The sequence below is a fragment of the Peromyscus californicus genome, unplaced genomic scaffold (genome assembly GCF_007827085.1).
Source record: "Peromyscus californicus insignis strain IS unplaced genomic scaffold, ASM782708v3 Scaffold_11__1_contigs__length_118956290, whole genome shotgun sequence".
Taxonomy (NCBI): domain Eukaryota; kingdom Metazoa; phylum Chordata; class Mammalia; order Rodentia; family Cricetidae; genus Peromyscus; species Peromyscus californicus.
Genome location: NW_026294402.1, coordinates 91709122 through 91732295, shown reverse-complemented (window position 1 = coordinate 91732295; position 23174 = coordinate 91709122). Strand labels below are relative to the sequence as shown.

At 46.0% G+C, this 23174-nt stretch overlaps 1 protein-coding gene across 1 annotated transcript in view; it reads left to right on the top strand.

Annotated features, from left to right (window-relative positions):
* The window catches only part of Clstn2 (calsyntenin 2), a 607199-nt gene that overhangs the window by 570781 nt on the left and 13244 nt on the right, over positions 1–23174 (top strand). Inside the window, exons 10-15 of the mRNA XM_052717670.1 lie at positions 8766–8932; positions 16634–16782; positions 18696–18919; positions 22068–22238; positions 22721–22866; positions 22977–23100. Of these exons, the coding sequence (XP_052573630.1) occupies positions 8766–8932; positions 16634–16782; positions 18696–18919; positions 22068–22238; positions 22721–22866; positions 22977–23100 (981 nt within the window). The remainder of the gene's footprint in view (positions 1–8765; positions 8933–16633; positions 16783–18695; positions 18920–22067; positions 22239–22720; positions 22867–22976; positions 23101–23174) is intronic.

Below are 23174 nucleotides of genomic sequence, written 5' to 3'. Positions count from 1 at the left end.
TCTTACATCGTCTTGAGGTTTCTAGAAGATGCCACAGACTGCAGCAGTCCAGGGCACTTAGCCTGTACTAGACTAGTGTCGCTGAGTCCCCTCTGTGTGTCAGGCATCTGAGCAGCGACTCTTTCAGTCAAGTGGCTACATGTAGGAAGAGTTTTAGAGGCACATTCAGGTAAACATCATGCTGCTCCTTGTCTGAACCCCATTTTTCTTGATGTATTTCAGCACAGGGGTCGATACTTGTGGTTCTCTTCCTCCTGATCACTGACTCCTGTCTCTACCCAGAGGTTCTCCTCCAGTGTAGGGAATCTTGACCTTTCTAGAATATCCAGCCCCTCTCCACATTCCTAAGGATACCACTGATCTTGGATAGGGAAGACTTCCATTCTATCCCAGGCCTTATCTTTGCTGAGTCCTATCCCCTACTTAACAAGACAGCTGGAGACACAGAAGAAAATTTGTCCAAAAACTGGGGGCTGAATAGGGCACAAACAAAATACTCATTGGAGTTTTGAAGTGAAGGCAAAGCAAAGACCGGCCTCAAGGGGATCAAAAGGCAGACACAGCTCAAGGGCTGTAATCTGTGCCTTCTGAGCCTCACACAGTGTAACTGCAGCCACGTGGGGCCCTGAGGTTTGCTGTACATTTTCAGGTCATTTTTTTTCCCTGCCAGACTCTAGCATTGGGGCAGAGACTTGGACTACATTCCTCCACTTAATGAGCTTGGTCTAATTTAGTACAAATTTCTCTTAATAAAGTCTGTGTTCGAGTTAGTCTCCATCCCTCGGGTCTCTGCTTCTGAAAAAAAAGAAAGAATGAAAGAAAGAAAGAAAGAAAGAAAGAAAGCACACACCAGCATAGAGTGCTTTCTATCCAGACAGCATTCCCTAAGGAGTCTGCATGAAACTTCATTCTCACACGATACCCCTTCTGCAGGGAGGCCAAGGTCAAGTTTAGGAACCAGTACAAACTACCCCCAGTCCTAGCCCCCACGTTTGCATTGTTGACATGCACTAGGCGCTGTGCTGAGCACCTTAGGTGGGCTCCCCTGTGGACATCTCAACACCATGTGGCATGGGCATAATCTAGACCCCACTCTGTACCATGCCAGGGGTAACATGGCAACTGGATCTGAGTGTAGATGCGTACCACCAGGACTAGATCACCACAACCAAAGAAGACTAGAGGCTGCTGGAATCTGGGGCAAATCAGTAGCCAGATGTCCTTGACATTGTCTCTGAGTTCTGACAAACTTCAACCGAGACCTAAAGATAATCACTTCAGACCCACCAGGCATCAGGCTACAGTGGAAAAGGCTGGACCTGGAGTGTGGGGTGAGTAGAGGGGAGCTCTAGACCTCACTGCCACTGTTTATCAACTCCGGATCTTTGAAGACAGTTCTGCCACTCCGACTCTCAATTTCTCTGCCTGGAGAATGAGATCAATATTCGGGATGATGCATGAGTGACCTTCTGACTCCATAAATTGAGGTCCTCAATTTCAGGGATCTGACTTTTGAGGTCATCCCAAGTCATGTATTTTGCTCTCTATAGTATCATATAAATGTTTGCTATGGAAGCAGGAGAAATGGTACATGTTGTTGTTGTTGTTGTTGTTAAGAAAAGAAGGGTTAAGAAAGCTTGATGAGAGTGTGTCGTGCCAGTCATGATGACAGATCATTTTTCTTTGCAAGTCACCTGCAACCTATAGCTAGGTGAACCCCCTTTGAGGTTATATGCACGTAGTTTTAAAGCTGCGGCTCGCGAGACTCGATTACACACTTCACTTAGTCTTTGCATTCCATGGGTGTCTCCGCCACCAAAAATGAGGGAAAAAGAGAAAGCAAGATTCCAGACAGTCTGCCCATTTACATTGCTCAAAATTGATAGTTGACCATCCGTGAAATTGCGTTCATTGAGGGGCATCCCCATCCACAAGCCTTGCAAAGAACAGTGTTCAACTCAAGCAAAAGAAAGCACAGCTTCCACTCTTTCCCATGTATTTCCCAGACTGAATAGCAGAAGGAAAGACAGCAGGAAAGACAGTAGCTTCCTGAATGCCTGTGTATGAGATGGAGACTTGGTGCATTCACATTACATAGGTCTTTGGCCTTAAATTTCTCTTAGAGCTGCATTTGTAGTGAGGAGACCCCACCTCTCAGAAGACAAACAGGGGTAGTGGGTGATAGATATGCAGCTCTTCATTCACATGAAATGCTCTGTTTCAGAATAGGAATGCTGCATCAGATCATGTATGCCAAATAACATTGTCCTTCAGTTTCTGTTGGTGCTTGGTCACCAGAAGCCATGCAGGTACGAGAACATCAGAGATATTCAAGTTCCCTATATAAAGTGGTAGAGTATTTGCTTAACATGACAAATACTGTCCCATACACTTCAAGTTATCTCTAGAGTATTTATGAGACCTAACATGGTATAAATGCTCTATAATGGTTCTTATTGCTTGAAGAATAATGGCAAGAAAAGGACATACCTGTGTTTAGTACTATTTAGGTGGTTTCAGTCTGTGGTTAGTTAAGTCAGTGGATGTGAAACCACTGAGGGGCCAACTGTTTGGATGGCTTTTAAAACAACTGGGTTTCCCTGTCCTCTTCATCCCAGCTGCTAGGAATTGCTGCTGAAGCCAGTCATTGTCCAGAGAAGCCACATCCACTGCCAGCCCTGTATTGGTCCCAATCTGTCCCCCTCCAGTAAGTCTTCTTTCAACATTTTCAGCCACATCGGATTAGATGATGTGAAGGGAGAAAGCTGGGTCAAGGCTGGGTCAAGGCTGAATCTTAATGTTACTTGTTCCCTGGCCACGTGACCTTGGGAAAGTTATCAAAACCTGTACATTTCTTTTGTAAAAAAGAGTTGTCAGTGTATCAGATCAGACAGTCAGTTCACACGGATGAAATGTTGTTTTTTCCACACCCATCTTTGTCTCATTTCAAGCTTCATTCCATGTGAGCAAGAGAGGTTTAACCTCCTCAAATTTGGCATTTTCCCATTTCCTTGGGTAATGGTGGGTTGATCAGGGAGGCGAGTATATAGAGTTATAGGGTAATGTGGGTCCAGTCACCTTTCCATGTGGTTATTCATTGAAATGGTGCTCATCTACCTCTTTTGGTCCTCAGTCACTAATGATCCTTTAGGATTGACAGCTGTCTTGGCATTTCCTTGCCTTCTGTGGGGGCTACATCAATACTTGTGGTGTCTCTCATGTTCTCTGTGCGGGTCCATCTGTGGACAGTCTACCTAGTATCACACGGTCTCACGCATCCTGCTGGGGCCTCAGTCCTGGAAACAGCTGTATGTGATTTCATTCCATAATCTATCCGCTCCATTTCTTCAGCCTACCTCATCTAGAAGAAACCAGATCCTCTTCCTCTGCTGAAGGTGGACTCACTGTCGGGTCTTCCTTGCTCTTTGAAACATTTGTGCTTCTAAAGCCCACACTTGGATAGGTACTCAGCTTGGGCCTCTTCTGTGGCCATACCTGTGGCAAGGCTAGAGGTGTGCATGGAAGTGAGATGGGAGAAATACCCAATAAAGATCTAAAGAACAGAGCTTGAGATACCCTCATCTTTAGGGATCAATGAAATAGCATAGGAAAGAATCTGATGCATTTCAAGGGCCTCACAATAGCTATTTTTTCCTCTGACCTAGTAGACACGTCCCTTAGAAATTGATCATGTGCTGCCTTAGAAAACTCAGATTATCTTAGAACATCTAATTCTTACATTTTAATTTTCCTTCGTATCTCTCTCTGCTCGATATAAATTCCTGAAGATCCTAGCCCACACCTACAATTATAGGAACCTAATGAAAGACTAGACACATAGGAAATGTTTTTTGAAATGCTGATCTAGTCTAAGAGGAATCCAAAATCATGCCTGGAAACAAAGTTTTGATAATTTGTTCTCTTAAAATGATCTATGACCAAGTTTATTCTGAATTTTGACAGAGGAGCTGTGTGTCCCATGTAGACACCTTCAGTATTAAAAAGAGAAAAATTTTCAGTTTATCTATTATTTTTGATATCTAATATCACATCTAGTACTGGGTAAAATGTACTTTAAATTTAATGTGTGTCTCCCATTGCAAAATGCTAACTAAATCTAATTCCTAGAGACTTCTGACTCACAAGAAGAGTACAGCACAGAGTTTGGATTCTTAAGATGAAATACAGAATGCAGTATCTTATTGGTGAAATTATTAAGGCCACTCCACGTAGTTAAAAGGAGATTTATTTAATGGCGTAACTTACAAATTAAGGAATAGGTAGGTCGCGGAGTCTGGGGAAGGTGTATCACAGTCCAGCGGTGTTCTCTGGAGCTCTGCTCAGTCCACCTCTCCAGTCCAGGGTCCCGCAACAGAGAGAGCGCCCGCCGATCCAGATCTCGGGTCCCCCGGCACCTCCCTTGGCCCCGCCTTGTAGGCGTGACAGTTGCCGAAGTCTCAATGGGGGTTGGAACTTCCAGATCAAAGCTGGAATGGCTACCCACTACATCTCCCCCTTTTTGTCTAAATAAGAAAGTTCTAACCTAATACAAGACTATATACAAAGGAATGGTTATCAAATATTGTCCAGGAATAATGAGGGATAATGACCTAGATAAGATGGAAGTACAACCAATGCAAACAATATCAAGCAAGAAACACATACTAAAGTCCAGAGAAGTATAGAGCATAGGTAAATGGCATGTTACAAAGATCCTTCCAAAAGGTGTCCTATCCTAAAGAACCTGAATCTAATACTTAATATGTTTTATCTATTAAGTTGTAACTATAACTGGTAGTCTTCAATCCCACCAAAGACCTGAGAAGGAATATAATGGTACCTGAGAAATGGTACATGGATGCAAACAACTTTCGGGAATCTTGCGAGAGTAGACGGAGACAGCTGGCAGCCTGGCGGGGCGCCGGATGGCGGGAGCTGGGATGGCGGGGAGCCGGGATGGCGGGAGCCGGGGCCCGCACTCGGGGAGGAGGGGGATCGCCTCACTCACAGCGGTTTTTCGCTGGTCTGGGGGCTAAGCTAGGGAGCTGAGACCGGACTAGCTGCTCCCTTTTTCGGGAATGGAACCGTGTAGGCGTTCCCTGGTTCTATGGAACTCTGCAGGCGAGTTTAGGTACCCGCCAGCCGGGGAGAAGGCTGAGGGCGGGAGCCACCCAGGCCTTTGGAACTTGCCCCACGTGAGCGCCAGATATTGGTGAAATTATTAAGGCCACTCCACGTAGTTAAAAGGAGATTTATTTAATGGCGTAACTTACAAATTAAGGAATAGGTAGGTCGCGGAGTCTGGGGAAGGTGTATCACAGTCCAGCGGTGTTCTCTGGAGCTCTGCTCAGTCCACCTCTCCAGTCCAGGGTCCCGCAACAGAGAGAGCGCCCGCCGATCCAGATCTCGGGTCCCCCGGCACCTCCCTTGGCCCCGCCTTGTAGGCGTGACAGTTGCCGAAGTCTCAATGAGGGTTGGAACTTCCAGATCAAAGCTGAAATGGCTACCCACTACAGTATCTTGGCATTCAAGCCTGTCACAGACATTGGTCTTTGAAATGGAGCCTCTGAGTGAGATGCTGAGGCAAGCTAGATGATAGATGGTGTGCTCAGAATTGTAGGGACATACACTTTACAACTTGAGCCTAAGTTATATTATATATGAGTGCCTATATAATGAGTGCCTATCTCCCAGGGCAGTTATGAAGAGTCAAGGAGATGATGCACATGGTGTTGGGTACACAGGTCACACCTAGTCAGTGATACTCATTGACTCTACTGATCAAAGATAGAGACAAGGCAGGAAATAGATGGTCATCTGAATAGCACCTCCGTCACTCATGCTCAAGCCTTCATCCTCTTTTCTGTAGGAAAAAAATATCCAGATATAAATTCACGTGATTATAAGTCAGACATTTTATTGCTATGACAAATACTAAGAATAAATAAATAAATACAAATACAAATAAAATCCTTACGTTCAGAAGGATTTATCTTGGCTCACGGCTTCAGAGCCTTCAGTCCATGGCCAGCCTGTCCCATTGTTTCTGGGCCATGGTGAAGGAGAAAATCCTGGCAAAAGGGTGTGGAGGAGCAGATGTGTTCCTAAGACATCCAGGGAACAGATAGAGTGACCTGCATCTTCCAAAGAGGCCTCACCCTCCACGGTTCTATTGCCTCCCAGAAGTCTATTCATATTTTGAATACCTCAGTGGATTAAGTCAATGATTTGGTCAGAGCCCTCATCACCCAATCACTTTATAAAAACCCAACTTCTAAACATGAGGGACCCACTCTTCAATATGAGGGCCTCTTGGTGGGGGCACTTGACAGCCAAGCCATAACACTAGGGCATGAACATGCAAATGTTATGGAGAAGCATCAAGATCAGAAAACCTCAAATTGTCCTCCCATAGCCGTGTCCTTTTCAGGCCATTCATCAAAGTCACATCTATTTGGAGTTCCCTGTGAACCAAGCATTAAAAGACTTGTTTTACTTTCAAAGCAAAGAATCCTTATGCAGCAAGGAAACAATCTATGAGACAAAATGGTTTAACACATAAAGACAGATGGTTCCTATAACAGAGGATATCCCAAAACACCGAGGCAGAGATACCCATGGGGGTCTACTTGGTCCCATGTGCCTCGTCGAGTTCTGCCCTACAGTTTGCATTGCCCTTATCACTCCTCGTCTAATGGCAAGATGGCTTACGCAGCTGTGGGTTCACTATAGAAAGACAAGAGTTCATTGAAAATCTTCTGAGAGCAAAATAGAAGCTATTATGGATAAGCTACCAGTCATCATCTCTCATGATGGTAGCCTAAATTTGGTCACCATGCTTATTCTTGGATCTATAATTACGGCTTATTGAATGCCAGGTACTGATTGGCTTCATCTTCTTACTTGGCTCCAGGCCCACCCCTGAATCCATCATTGGAACAATGATGGTGCAATAAAATGTGCTTAGACTCTGTCCCTGGACCTTGTGTCCATGCCCAAAGCCTCAGGACTGCCCTACTTAGCAAGAAGGAAAGGATGAGGGAGCCATAGTACCCACGATGACTCTGATGGCATCCAGCACATCATCTCCTTCAATTCAACAGGCAGTTAGAAAGTGTCTGCTGCATGCCAGGCAGACTACGGCATGCCAAGAGGACACGAGAGGCCAAGTGTTCTTGAGAAGAATAAATGAGTCAACTTATGCACGGTGTCTGGTGCAACCCTCAGCCCCGACTACTTACTTGCTCAGTATTGTCTTCATTAAAATGAATAATGCATGAGTGATCTTTGCTATCCAGGAAAGAGAGGCTTAAACTAATAAATTATAGCAGCTTGTGAGGGGCAAGCCTGCGGGTAGCATCAAGGAGAGAGATCACACAAGGAGTATGCAAAAGGCCCAACCTGGAGAAGCTCACAGCTCAGTGCTTCTTAACCTTGGCGTCACATCTGCATTATCCAAGATGCTTTTTAAAACTCCCTGTACCAATTAAATCAAAATCTCCAGGGGGTCAGACCAAGTACCAGCTACCCGTTTATCTTTTTAAAGATTCCCAGATGGTTAAAACTTGTAGCCAAGGTGGATGATAACAATTTAGGTTCCTAAGGACAGCACATGCATGTAAACAATTCGACAGCAATGCCAGGTGGAAAGCTGCAATAAAACCAACTAGCAGTGAGTGATCCAGGCCCTAAGCCTAGAGCACAGTGGGACTCAGGGCAGGGGCGGGGCTTGGGAAGCAGGGACTCAGTAAGGTTTGAAGAAGCAGCAGTGACAGGGAGTCTAAGAGACCTTGAAAAACTGTGAAATTTGCGTCAGCTGGACAACAGGGAGGACAGGGTTGGGGTGAGCCAGTGTGACATCAATGGAACAGGTGTGAGGGGGAACCCAAGCAAGCCTGTATCTAAGCAGTAGAAAGAGCCTTGCAGTAAGTCAGCTGGAGAGATTCAGATAGCAGCACCCAGATGTTCCCACAGGAAAGCATAAACAAGTGGGTAGCATGTCTCTGTAGAGACATATGGAACACTAAGGAACGTAGGAGCTGTGTGCCCAAGGAGCATCCACTACCCGCAAGGCGCTGTTGGCACACTCGGCTTACCAAAAGGCAGCAAGGGTGCCACAGTGCCACTTGCTGGAAAGCTGCCCTTTGGAGAGCTAAGAAAGCCGTTCACATGCTGCCCAGCCAGTTACCAAGCCTCAGGCAGCATAAAATACAGGAAACAGCGGGAGCTGCTGTGCTGAGACAGCCTAAGGACTAGGGGGCGCTAATGTGTCTGGTGAGCTATGGAGGTTCAAAGAGTTTTCAAAACCTCTCCCGGGAAATATCAAGATGGGGTCTCAGTCCTGGTCCATCTTCTCTCCACATTCTGTTTCTTCTCTGAACAAAAATCCAAGCAAGATCTGAGCTAGATCTCCATGCAGTCCATCCAAAGATGGGGGAGGAGGGCTGCGATTAGTAAAGACGCTAAGAAAGGTTGTCTGAGTAAGATGGACTATAAGCAGACCTCAAGGGAAGCCTGGCATGGAGACCACGGAGGAGATGGGCGTGGCTCCTGATGAAGCTGCAATTTGAGTACTTTGAACCATGCTTGGGCATGGTAGCAGACCCCAGGTCCCATGGTGCTCAGCCTGTGTACACACAAACACACATTGGCTTGTTTTAATCCCTTAGGCTTAAAGAACACAAAGACACTATGAGTGACCTTGGTTCCTGGTGCTTCCTACCTCATCTCCTCAAGGCAGATGACAGTATTTCTTGTTCCTACAGGAGGCGAAGTGGCCAAACCACGGTTTGCACAGTTTTTCCATGGCAGCCTCGCCAGTCTCACGATCCGTCCTGGCAAAATGGAAAGCCAGAAGGTGATTTCTTGCCTGCAAGCCTGCAAAGAAGGGCTGGATATTAACTCCCTGGAAAGCCTGGGGCAAGGAATAAAGGTAAGGAAGGCACTGATACCACGTATGATAAGACACTGATTTATGAGGCAAAAGCTGCTCAATACCTGAGGAATAATGGTTTCTGGAGAAGCCTCACAGAAATGGTGCCTCAGTTAAGATGTAACCACACTTCAACAAGGACCAGTTAGTGACCATGACTTCCAGGATGGACTTCTGCTTCCAGCTCCTGAAACTTTTAGATCAGGTGCTCTAGAGCAGACAGTAGACACCATTCCATGTCCGCCTGGAGGGAGGTATGAAACTTCCTTTGTCTGCAGATTGGTTACTTTGCTATCCATTTGCTAAAGGCACTAAAGCGGCAAGAATACATTTCAAAAACGTAAAATGTAAACAGAAAATTAGGGCTCCAAAACAGAAACAAGAAAAGAGAGAGAAGATAGACATGAGGTAAAATTGGAAAACAGATCTGACAGTCACTAGGTTTTACATTGTTAAAGTGAAGCCAGTTCCCCTCCAAGCAATATCTGGAAGTCAAAAGGAACATGAAGAGATTTGTGGTTTTTATTGCCTGTGTGAAACAAAAATATTCAAGTGATTCAGGAAATTAGAGCTGTGTTCTTAGAAAAGCATCTCCCAGAAGGCGGGGGAGGGGCAGCTGTGGTGCCAGCAAGCTCCTCACCAACAGGTAAGGTTACCTTCTGGCCTCACCTAGATAGAAGAAGCTCTTGTTGGTCCTGGGCCTCTGAGTTCTGCATAAAGAGCAGGGTTAGTCCCATCAAAGGCCCTGATAAATCATCACAGGCCCCAGTGTGGGAAAGCAAGTCCCTAGCTCCTTTCTGGAAGTCACAGAGGGCTCTGTGTCCTGGAGATCAGGACAACTGGAGTCTCCAGAAGCCATAGTGGTTTTCCCCTTGGCTGTTTCCCAAGAGAAGATGGCAACGGCAAAGGATTTCCACCTGCTGCCCATCTGTACCCAGTCTGCCATGGGCCTGCCTTGCTATCCTACCATGGGCCTGCCTTACCATCCTTACTATGGGCCTGTCTTTCCTAGCCAGGGACTTTCTTTCCAGCAGAACCTGCTCCTCACAGGAGCCTGATACTTGAAGATTCTGGCCCTGGGTATGCAAGCAGGGCCTGCTAGTCTGAGGACCTGTGATGTTCATTAAAATGTGATCACCTCAGCAAACATGTTACAGTTATGGACAGGGTTCTAGTATACAAAGGTAGATGCTCTCGGCTTATTGTCTTTAGATAATTTGGTGGCCCTATAGTACCCAATATAGTACTACACAGGGTACCACTACATTGACAGTGAGCACTGACATTTCCTAGAGGTCTCTGAGAGGGAGACACTGCTTGTTCTAAATGCTTTATGACCACTACTCTTTGTGATACCCCTTCCATGGATAAAGGTACTATAATGTTCTCAATCCGATATTGAGAACTGAAGGCTAATAGATGCTCAAGAAATATCCTTAAGTTAGTGCTGGGCTGAGCCAGAATTTGAATCCAGATAGCCCCACTCCATAGCTTCAGATTCGGGTGAATGGCCTTCAGAGAAGGCTCCCCAGAGGAGGAGAAGCCTGAGGAGAATGTGTAAGACCAGGTAGGAATCCACCTGGGAAAGGAAAGGGAACAGAGAGCAGCCATTCCAAGAAGATCTGGGAATCTGAGCAGCAGCAAAGGGGTATGGCAGAAACGCACAGGAACCTCCAGGCCAGTGTTGTGGGTGCCCAAATAGTAGCACAAAAGTAGAGCCAGAGAGCTAGATGAAGACCACATCATGGACACTCCTAGACACATTTAGATGTATTTTTTTCCAACCACTAAGAGCCATTGAAAACTCAAGCAAGAGAGAATAATCTTGGCCATGCAGGGTTTAATGTGCCTACCCTGGACATTGGGTCAGAAGGGCAAGATGGAAGGTGTGGTTAGGCAAACTTGACTTTCCAGATGCTGTCTACCATGGCTTTGACACACACATGCTCATGCACGCATGTTAATCACATGTCACTGGGAAAGCTGTTCTGATCAGCGTGTGTTATTTCCTTGAGATGTTGTTCACCCAGTGCTGCAGAGATCTAGCCTCCAACCCTCTCTTTTTCTCACTCCAGCTCACTGCCTGCCTCTAAATGCATCCTCTGCCTTGAACCATCCCAAGGGGCCACTGTTGCAGAGTTCCAAGTTTGACAGAGCCAAAAAAAAAAAAAAAAAAAAAAAGACAAAAAACCCACAGATACTAGACCTAACAGACGGGCAATTTGTGAATTATGAATTAAGAACCAACGTGATTTCTACAGAGTAGTCATAGCCTGTGGAAAGAAAAGGTGCTAAGCTAAGTGTCACACAAATAGAGGGGTCTAGGGGGAGGCTTTTCAGCATCCTACCTGCTCATACCCAGGTCACTGCAAATGATCCTTTCCCATTCCTAAGGCATGGCCTGTGAGAGCTTGAGGTCTGTGAGAGAAGTTAATAAGACACTCAGTTTACAGAGCGCTCACTGGGGGCTATTTTATGTTCATTATCTCTACTCCTCGAAACAAATTAAATATTATGACCTCATTTCAAAAGCAAGGGGACTGGAGCTTGGGGACTTGTCCAAAGTAAGTCCATGCTCTTTTCTCCACACCAGCAACTCTGATTAAAAGATGGCCTTGACCATTATTAAAACTAACTTCCTTCAGACCCTGCATGTCTCCTGCACATCATTTCTGAAGGATCATTTCAAGTCGTTTGAGTTGCCAGTGACCAGCCTCCTTCTGTGTGACTTATAAAGAAGCGAGCCCTCACTTGCTGGAGGAATTTCTCTACTCACAGGGCCAGCTCTTTGCTGCACTTGTCTTCCTGTGGGTCATGCTTGTTTCTGGATATCTCTTGAGCATATTTCAGTCTCTGCAGGGTTGTGGTGGCTGTTGCCTTGCACCCATGCAAGATACCGTGGAACAGCCACATTTTGGAAGAGTAGCCTGTTCTGGTTTCCATGGCACCACCCTTTCCATCATCACCCTCACAGTGTGGCAGAGCAAGAAAGAGTAGTGACCTTAGAGCCAGACACTCCTAGGTTCTCGACACCAATATCTATCTACTGTTCACTGCCTTGGTGACCCTGGGCAAGATATTTCAACCCATAAAGCCCCACCCTCATGTACAAAATGGAATTAACACTATGTATCTCTTAGCAGTGTAATAATTTACTAAACATACAGATATGTATCTCTTTAGCAAACCTAATGGATTCTCAACAAGTCACAGGTCCTTTTATGGCACAGGAGACCTTTCTGTTAATTTTTTTCCTTCATTTACTTGTGTATTTAGAGGTGGGTGCGTGCCATGATACTCATGTGGAAGTCAGAGGACGATTTATGGGATTCAGCTTTCCCCTCCCACCATGTAGGTCTCGGGGATGACAATTCAAATGGTCAGGCTTGGTGGTAAAGGCTTTTACTCTCTGAGCCATCTGGTACAGATCAAAGAGGCTGGCAGGTGTCAGGTGGTCAGGGAATGGCAAGGTGCCCAGTAAGCCATAGCCAGCCTGTTGCTGAGGCACAGGGAGCCCAGGCTTTGGATAGGAATTTCACTGATGGTCCAGCCTACAAGAAAACTGAAGAAACCAACTGAGTGTCTGGGAGAAGTGGCCATTCTGGAAGATATCTCTCTAGCATCTTCCTGGCTTGCTGTGGTCACAGCACAGATTCCCAAGGAACTGTGGGTACCATTTGTCCCTATGATTATGCACACTAGTGCAAACATGTCTGCCACATAACTACAGACATATCCCCAGAGCATAGAATACTGAAGCTAGAAAAATATTAGAACCTATGGAGGCTTTTGTTGATCCTGCAAGAACTATATTGACAGCTGGGCCAGTAGCCATCTTTATGCTCTATGGTTAGAAAGATGTTCTTGGGCCTGGGCTTGGTGTTAACTAGAAATCCAACATATTAGCAGCCAGCCTGTGCTTTTGCTAGGAGGATTCAGTGGAGACGTGTGCTCTGTGATTGCCAAGAAATGCTACCTAGTCATCCTTCTAGAACATTTCTCAACCTGTGAATTGTGACCCCCTTGGGGTCGAATGACTATTGGTGAAATTATTAAGGTCACTCCACATAGTTAAAAGGAGATTTATTTAGTGGGTAACTTACAAATGAAGGGATAGATAGGTCGCGGGGTCTGGGGAAGGTATATCGCAGTCCAGTGGTGTTCTCTGGAGCTCTGCTCGGTCAGCCTCCACTTTCCAGGGTCCAGGAATAGAGAGAAAGCTCACCCATCTGGATCTCGGGTCTCCAGGGTCCTCCCTTGGCCCCGCCTTGTAGGCGTGACAGTTGCCCAAGCCTCAATGGGGGTTGGAACTTCCAGATCAAAGCTGGAATGGCTACCCACTACAAATGACCCTTTTACATGGGTGACTATGACCGTCAGAAAACACAGACCTTTATATTACAATTCATAACAGTAGCAAAATTACAGTTATGAAGTAGCAACAAAAATAATTTGATGGTTGGGGGCCACCACAACATGAGAAACCGTGTAAAAGGGTCGCAGCATCAGGAAGGTTGAGGACCACTGCTATAGATGAACCTGTTGCTCTTCCTTTTCAGCCTCATGCCAGGTGCAAACCTCAGCCTGCCCTGCAGTACTAACCATCTTCTTCATACTGTTGCTGCTGTAGGCCCTAATGTTGAGGTAAACTGGTAACCAGACCCTTGAGGGTCTCAGACAGACAGCAGCAGCGCCACAAGACTCCACTATAGCACCCATGTCACTGGGCATAGGAACAGCAAGAGTCCTAAGTAGTGTGTTTGGAAGGATGACCTTAAATCTTCCTGAATATAAAATGGATGGCTTGTAAAAATGTTTCAGATTTGATTGGGACCCACTGGTGTGTGGTGGCTTCAGAGCTGAGCATCCGTGGCTAAAGACACACCTAGTGGCTGGCTGTGGAATAGTGGCTAGAGACACATCTGGTGGCTGGCTGTGGAATAGTGGCTAAAGACACACCTAGTGGCTGGCTGTGGAATAGTGGCTAGAGACACATCTGGTGGCTGGCTGTGGAATAGTGGCTAGAGACACATCTGGTGGCTGGCTGTGGAATAGTGACTAGAGACACACCTGGTGGCTGGCTGTGAAATAGTGGCTAGAGACACACCCAGGTGGCTGGCTGTGGAATAGTGGCTAGAGACACACCCCGGTGGCTGGCTGTGAAATAGTGGCTAGAGACACACCTGGTGGCTGGCTGTGAAATAGTGGCTAGAAACACACCCGGTGGCTGGCTGTGGAATAGTGGCTAGAGACACACCTTGGTGGCTGGCTGTGGAATAGTGGCTAGAGACACATCTGGTGGCTGGCTGTGAAATAGTGGCTAGAGACACACCTGATGGCTGGCTGTGGAACGTCTACCTGGAGCCTCCTGGATCTAGAGCAAGGAAGTTGTGCTCATGGACAGATGTCACAGCTCAGAGAAACCCTACCCAGGGCTTTGAGGGACAGGAAAGAGTGAGCCCACGGGGAAGGAGAGGCAGCAAGGGCACAGTGGTCCCACCAGCAAAGACTCAACAAGATAGACTTAGCACAGAACTGGGGATTATAACCCAGGCTTCCAAATATTGAATGCTTTGGAAATACTAGAAACTCTTTATCAGGTGGGCATCCTTAATCTAGCGGTCTGAAATACAAAACTTGATGAGCTACCACAAATGGAAAAGTTGCAGCTAGTCTCCTGTGACAGACCACAGTCAAACCACAGGCACATTAAAAATATTATATGCAATTACCTTCAGACTGTGTGTATGAGGTACATATGAACCATAAGTGAATTTCATATAAAACTTGAGTTTTAGCCCTAAAGCACCTCATTACATCTATGTGCAGATATTCCAAATCTAAAAGGAAAAAGAAAAATATCCCAAACACTTCTGACCCCAAGTATTTCATTTGCAGTCTATCCATCCTGTATGTTAACTCATTTAAACTTCAGACATGTTTTAAATGAGGAAATGAAGTCCAGAAAGGGGACATAACTGTCCATAATTGTACTTTGTAGTGTGCATTGGGGCTAGAATGAAAATCCCAAATGTTGTAGTCTCTCAGACATGCTGCATAGCCTCAGAGAAGAATCATGACTGGAGAGGGCTGACTTTATCCTCCAGACAGGTTGACCTGTTGTGGTAGTAACTCTCCAGATTCAGTGGACTGACACATAGACGTGTTTACCTCTTATACTAAGTAGTGGAGATGAGGTAGAGTTCCTGTGTAGAAGCTGAAGGTCACTGGAGTGAAGAAAAAAAAACTAGAGAACTCCATAGGGCAAGTCCCTGCCTTGGTCCAGGGCATTATATCTTCACTTCTCTTCATGTCTCATTGGTCAAGTGTAGTCACATGGCACAAAGGAGGTAGGAAGTGTCACTTCTCCAGTGCCCAGGAAGGGGAGAGAACAGGGTTTGGTACTGTGATGATGAGCTCTGCTGAAAAGCAAGTAACTAGAAGGAAGTCCTGTGGGGACGGACAGGAGATGGTCAGAGTAAAATGGAGGCTGGGAGAACCATTCACTTATGCATCTAAAAGGAGTTCTCAGATCACTGGGGCTAGCTTCTGGGATCAAGGGATCAGTAGGGTCCCTGTGATCAGGGAGAAAAGCCCTCATCAGTGTACCAGGTAATCATGCTACTGTTTTGTAAGTGCTACAAAAAAAGCACACAATCCCAATGGGACCTAGATGAGGAAAGCTAGGTGCTTCAAGGAGTAGGCAGAAATAAAACACTTACAGAGTAGCTAAAGAAAACAAACAAGACCCATCAGTTGACTAGGGCCACCAGGCCAGTGATTCACATGGTTCAGTGTAATCAACAATGACACATCCATCTCCAAACACAGAACAAGAATATTGCTATGAAGACATTTGGGTCAGGTCAGGGTGGAGTAAACAGTTTTCCGTAACCCATGTAAACTGAATTCAACTTCCCATGTAGTACGAGAAACATGAATTAAAACTAGAGTAAGTTGTCATTGTCACCTATAAGTCTGGCTGAGTTCCCAAAGACTGATAGCATACAAATGGCTGAGGTTAGAGAAGTGATACTTGCACTCTGCTGGAAGGTGTGTGTGTGTGTGTGTGTGTCTGTTGACAATTTAGGCAATCAGAAATTTGCCAGCATGGACAAAGAGCATGTACTACTCTTTGACCTAGAAATTTCCCTTGCCAGGATTTGTCCTCTAGAAACATGCACGTGTTTATATGTATGAGATTATGGATTGTGATAATATCAGTAAAAGATTGAAAATAACACAGAACCCTTACTACCACAGGGCACGGTGGCTCGTACCTTTCATCCCAGTACTCAGGAGGCACAGGCAGGCTAATATCTATTAATTTGATATTAATTAATATGGCCTGGTCTACATAGTGAATTCCAGGCCAGTCATGGCTACATAGTGAGACCCTGTCTGTAAAACAAAACAAAAATACCTCTTACCTAGAAAACCATGGCAGGGTTTTCAGAATTCCATCCTGTGGTTCAGGCTGAATCACCAGGAATGTCTAATCCCTAGGTTGAACTCTTAGGGAAGGTCCTGAAGTTCAGAAGAAAATGGAACAACTTACTGGAAAGGTGGAGACTACAACTTCTTCTGATGCTCTGGAAATGACGTTGGTGGCCTTAGTGTCCTCTTTGTGGAGTTGTGGTTTTCCGAGAACCATGCCTGTCATTGACCATCTTTCCTATGATGCCCACTTCTGTCTTCCAGTATCACTTCAACCCTTCGCAGTCTGTTCTCGTGATGGAAGGTGATGACATTGGGAACATCAACCGAGCCCTCCAGAAGGTCTCCTACATCAACTCCAGGCAGTTCCCAACAGCAGGTGTCCGGCGCCTCAGACTCTCTTCCAAAGTCCAGTGAGTGAAAGCCAGTCAGCCTAGGCCCAGCTGAGGCAGCAACAGTGGTTCCTTAAAAATGTTCCTTTGCAAGTAGGGCTTCTCTTATTCAGCTGTCCTCAACTCTGCTGTCCACAGGAGGATGCTCCAGGGACCTGTGCTCTTCTTTTGATTTCTTAAGGGAAATGTTATGTTGTTTCACCAGTTCAAATCCACCTTTCTGTGTTTTATTTCACATCTAATCCAATGCCTAGAAAGCCCTATTTTCTATAAATTCTCCAACACCTAGGTCTCAAATGTTCTGATTTAAGGGCATAGCCCCTAGGACATGATAGATGCTTAACAAGTATTTATTAAATTAAATTAAATTAACCAACTTTGCTTTGTAGAATTCCTAAATACTATGGGCAAGCCAGAGGAAGAGAAGGCATAGATCTTGTCCCCAGGGAGCAGAGTTCAATGAATGAGATGAGATTATTGAAATTTTTGATGGCCCACTTGTAGTCTTGACAACACACTTCCCAGGCATGGCAGCTACTTGAGATGACTGCTATGCAAGGAACCCCAGAGAGACCCTCAGGAGGTAGATGTGGAGTCACCATGCAACTGGAACAGAAGAACTCAGGAGAAAGGAACAAGGGTGGGAAGGATGGGTCTACTGACTGCTGTATTTCTGAGCCTGGGAGAGATGCCCACCATGGGAAGCAACACTCAATAGAGGAATAAAAAAAGTGTTTCTACCCAGAGGCCTAAGGTTAGATGTAGGCACCTCGGAGTCAGCTCCAAATTAGAGCAAAGAAGAGGAAAGAGATTGCCCAGTGTCTATCCCTGAGACCTGCTGTCCATAAACTGCAAGGAGAGGAAAGCCCACTGGGTAGGCATGGCAGAGGCAACAGGAAGCTGGGCTGGTAACCTCAATCGCACCCACACTCAGCATCTAACCTAGAACATGGAAGAGATGAAAATCCATCTCAACAGGAGACTTGTACAAACCACCCTTCCTTCTTCCATCGGGGACCTTCCCTCAGCATACAGGGTAATGGCTGCTTCTGTAGGATGTAGCCTGAATGCCTAGAGTACACAATTGATCTACGCAGTGCTCACTATTTTTGCTCAAGTCTTTGGATTTGATGATAATGGAGAATACCGATGGCATGTAGGCTTCACTGAGCCTAATAAGAAAGCTTAGACTCTACTGGGCTCAAACCAGGATGCAAGCTCTGGACAGCAGCCTTTTTGAGGATCTTTATAACTAGCCATTACTAGTACAGGGTAATCATTGCTCTCCCTTTTGTATAGATAAGAAGTTGAAGTACAGAACAATGAAATGCCCAGTCAGGAGTGGCCAAGCAGGGCATAGATCCTCATCAATCCCACTGCCAAGCCTTGGTTCTTATAATATCCTTACTGTCTTCCAGACACTCATGTAGCAGTGCACTAGGGTAAAGTAATGTAACCACTTCAGCCTTCTGCCCTCACCCACAGAAGAGGTGTACCCCCATGATATCCCACAGAGACAGAACACGTGCATCTGCCACAGCAGAATTTAGCCCTGAGGTCTCATTTAGTAAGATAGCTATAACCAACCAGACAATTCCCTTACCAAACACTAAGGCACAAAAGCAAGCCGTTGCTTTCTAGTTAATGTTGCCATTGATTACTTTGCTAAAAGATAATGAAAGCGTTAATGGTTACTTGTTGCTAGTATAGAAAAGTCCCATCCCTCCCAGGAGCCAATCTTTTAAGTCCCTACATTGTTAGTGGTTAGGGTGGTAATGTGGCTTTAAATGTGAAGGTCTGCTGCCATCCTCAGAGACTCCTAACATCCAGAACACCCTGGCAAGGACTGGAGGTGGCAGGTATTGTTCATGGCTCTGGAGTGGATGGTTTAAATCATCAGCTGATCAGGGCCATGACTGGAGATGTCTTCCCAGGTGCTTTGGGGAAGATGTGTGCATCAGCATCCCAGATGTGGATGCCTACATCATGGTCCTGCAGGCCATCGAGCCCCAGATCACCCTCCAGGGAACAGAGCGCTTCTGGAGACCTGCTGCCCAGTTTGCAAGTGTCAGAGGAGTGACTCTCTTCCCTGACATCAAGATTGTGAGCACCTTTGCCAAAACTGAGGCCTCTGGGGACACGAGAACCACAGGTACAGGTGTGTATGGGGCCATGGGGAGGGTGGGCCTTACTTAACCCCTTATGGCTGAGTAAAATGTTACACCAGGACAACCACATGGCTCACCCATGGCCGGATGATGTATAATAAGAAAACTCAAACAAAGCTAGAAACACTCAGATGTCAGCAGGAGAGGGACAGACAGCTTACCAAAGTGTAGCACACCCATGTTAGTGACAGGAACAAGAAGGAATACACTTGTGCTATATGGTAAGTGAAAAGAAGTGACACGCGGGCTTAGCAATGTCCATGTAGCATGTTCTCAGCCAGGTAAGAAAGCGATGCCCAGAAGAAACAATACTTGATGTTAACAGCAGTGTCCCCCGAGAAGCATGGAGAGAGACGATTTGTTTCTGCTTGCCTTCCCTTTTCTGTGACTGCAAAAATGTCCTGTAGTGGGCATGTATTATTCCAATCATTAGAAGAAAAGCTAACGATATGCAAAGAATAGAATCCAGCTCCGTATTACCATACACACAGCAGAAGGCTGGGGCTCACTGGCAATATGACTAAGCTCTCGGGGAACTTCCAGGTTGTAATTCCCACCAGTTTCATTATTAGGGCTGTTGTTGAGGGAAGGATTAGTTTCCATTTTCTGCCCGGGAGAAACACTCAACTACACAGAAAGGAAGAGCATATGCTGGAGGCAGGCAGAAAGAAAAAAGCCCACAGAGAGGCAAGTCTGCAGAGAAGAAGGGAGGGAAGCCTTCTGTTGCAACTCAGAGGGACTTGGCATTCCAGGGCAAGGCTTGTTTGAGAGCAGTCCTGCGAAGCCTCTTCCAGAAACACAATTTCAACCCCCTTCCCCCATCCAAAACCACTGCTAATGATGTGCTGATACCGGTAGGCCTGAGTCCCTGAAGAGCCGCTGCTATAATAATACCAATTACCCACTGTCTTAAACCACACTGGTCCCCAGCGATTAGGTTCTCAAGGGGCAGACCTCCTGAACGCCTAAAAATAGTTGGTATTTCACACCTGGCCAGCCAGGGTGGTTTCTGAGTTACATGCCAAGGTGCATTAAGTCATGTGACCTTCCCTCTTCTGTTGTCCTCATTTGTGGCTAAAATCAGACTGAAAAGGGAAGGCCTGCTGACTTCAGTGGTCACAGCCCAAGAGCATGGAGCTTTGTTGCAGCTGGCGCCCGCACACGGGCAGTGCGGGAGAAAGCAGTTAACTGGGTCCACATTTCACCTTCTATTTATGAGAGGTGCGTGCAGAGCACACAGCCCAGTGCCCGAGAGCTATTATTAGTACTTCTAAATTTCTACACTTACTGTTGAAATAACATTTTTACGAGAATCTTAAATGAGTGGGTTAACTGCGTTTGCTACCAGGCCACAGTGACAGGTTCCAGGATCATCTTCTGCCCCCCACTGACACATATACACATATCCTCACAGCCATCCGTATTTATGCAGGAGCACACATATACATACTCAATACCCCAACACATACATGTTTCCATGCTTCTGCGGTTCTTAACTCCTTTGTCCCCATTTCTGTTCTGCTGCCTGCTTTTGATTGCTTGCAAATATCTCTTCATTCAACACTCTGAAATGTTCTGCTCGTCACCACCCTGACTCGCAGGCTGGGTTGCTAATTCCTGGTGCTTCCCTCCGGCTCACAGTAGATTTGCCTCTTAGTGGTGACTTGCCTGTCTGTTAAACCAGACCAGTAGATCCTGGAGGGCTCAGCCATGGATAATTCTGCTCTGGACTCCTAACCCAGCAGTCCCTTCAACACAATGGACCCAGGAAAGTGGGGATGGAAGGACATGCCATAGGGAAAGAGCCGTGTGATGGCAGCAGCCAGGACACACATCTGCCTAGTGTGACTCTGCCACTCACATTATGAGGAAGGTGACCTAACTCCACCTGAAAGGAAGCTAGAAATCACCCGGGAGAGATTTGAAATTACATATCCACTGCCATTAATGATTGACCTCAGAGTTAATGTAGATTACTGTGCTTTTATATATTGTTAGCAACACATGGAATCATTGTGGTTGGCTAATAGTAAAAAAAATTAGGCACACAGAAATTAATAATATGTAGTTAATGAGAACAAAACTTTTAGGTCCCACTGAAATTTTTTAGTTAAAATAATTATCTTGTCCTTTGAATGTCTTTTTAAATATTTTTATTTTTATATATACCAATAATATCTGAAGACTTGCTTTAGAGGTTACAAGTTTCCAAGTTATAGAGTTAGAACAACACGTTCTATCTCATACCTCCCTTTACTCACTGTGTGATTTGGGCAACTCTCCTACTTCTCTGATCATCGATTTCAACAATGATGGGACATGGATAATACTAGCGTCTAATATGTTTGCACTGTGCCTGGCACACATCGTACATTTGTCTCTTCCAGAAGCACAATTTCAACCCCCTCCCCCCATCCAAAGCCACTGCTAATGTGTGCTGGTACTGGTAGGCCTGAGTCCCTAAGAGCTTTCACGTAAAATTGGGTTTTCAGTTAGGACTGCCAAATTGTCTAACATTCCAATACATAGATATTTCCTTGAGAAATCTGGAGTTATAAAATCAGGCAAGGACCACTAGACTGACCAGCTTGCTAATGTGCTCCTGTGGGAGCATATGAACTAATTAATTTACTCTAATTTATCAATTATTAATTGACTTATATCTTGTTGAATCCAGTGATGATTAATGAACTATTCGTCTCTATTTGAGCAAAGCGTAGTGGTGACTGCTTCACAGCAGTTCTTGTGCTGGATTCTAAAAAAGTTTCTTCCCTTGAGATCCTCAGAGCCTGGTGAGAACACACGCGTGCGCATGCACCAACACACTGTCCACATGAAAAAAGCTACAAGAGTTTGATGAAGAGCCACTTAGCTGCCCCCAGATGCAAGCTGTGGCTATGGCTTATAATGCCCCCCAGGTGAGGAAACCGAGTAGCTGCTCAGAGACGCACACCTTCTCCCCACTAATTCACGCCACCTTCTTGAAGATGGCCTGATGTTTGAGCAGTGGGTGTGGCTGATGGGGTTGCGTACCCCCTTCTCCCGACCCACCTGGACATGCGAACAGTAACAGAGGAGGTGTCGCGGTGAGCAAGAGCTCTTGCCGCTGGTGTTTCTCATGCACCCTCCTTCCTACAGCCCCCAAATCAGCGGTCTTGGAAGAAATGCTGCACAATTTGGATTTCTGTGACATTTTGGTGCTTGGAGGGGACTTGGATCCAAGACAAGAGTGCTTGGAGCTCAACCACGGTGAGCTCCACCAGCGACACCTGGATGCCACTAATTCTACAGCTGGCTACTCCATCTATGGTAAGGGCCCACACAGCCCCTCTGCTCAGTGATGTCCTCTCAGAACAGCCTTGTCAAGGGACTGCTGAGTATGGTGGCAGCTGGGGGTGGGGTGATCGTGCAGTCCTAGGGGTCAAGTGGAAATTCTTAGGTTTCTAAATTTTACTTTCTAGAGTGACTCCAGCCTCTGGGAAAAAATGTACTATATCCTTGCTCCCTGGGAATCTGTAGAACTAAGAGAGTGATTTCACATTTTGATCCCAGAAAATGCCTCAGCCATGTTTGGCAGACTGAGGCCAAACATTCCAGTCATACACTAACCTATATGGAAATTCTTTGGATTGCTTTAATCTTTGAAACTCCTGCTTCTGCTCATTTTCCATCCGAAGCACTCCAACTTTCACCCTTGGATTCACAACCCCAACAGCATCCGTCTGTCTCCTGTGCCCACAGCTCCCCCTCCTCTTTTGCCTCCTGATGGTAGGTGTGGTCTCTTGGTGCAGGTGTGGGATCCATGAGCCGCTACGAGCAGGTGCTGCACCACCTCCATTACCGCAACTGGCACCCCAGTTCCCTTGAGACCCGGAGGTTCCGCATTAAGTGTTCAGAACTCAATGGGCGTTACACTAGTAACGAGTTCAACTTGGAGGTGAGTGTATCCTGCCATTGTTAGGGAAGGCTTGACCCTCCCACCTGTTCCCTCATTCCTTCAGAGAACTCTCTCAACCGCCTACCTGCACCTCTCCTTGTTCTTCCCAGGTCAGTGTCCTCCATGAAGTCAAAGTCTCTGAGAAGGAACATGTCAACCACCTCATTGTACAGCCACCCTTCCTCCAGTCTGTCCACCACCCTGAGTCCCGGAGCAGTATCCAGCGCAGTTCAGGTAGGCTACTCAATGGCAATTCAGACACTGGGACTCAAGAGCAGCCACCAAGCAGACAGTCTGTTGTAGCATCT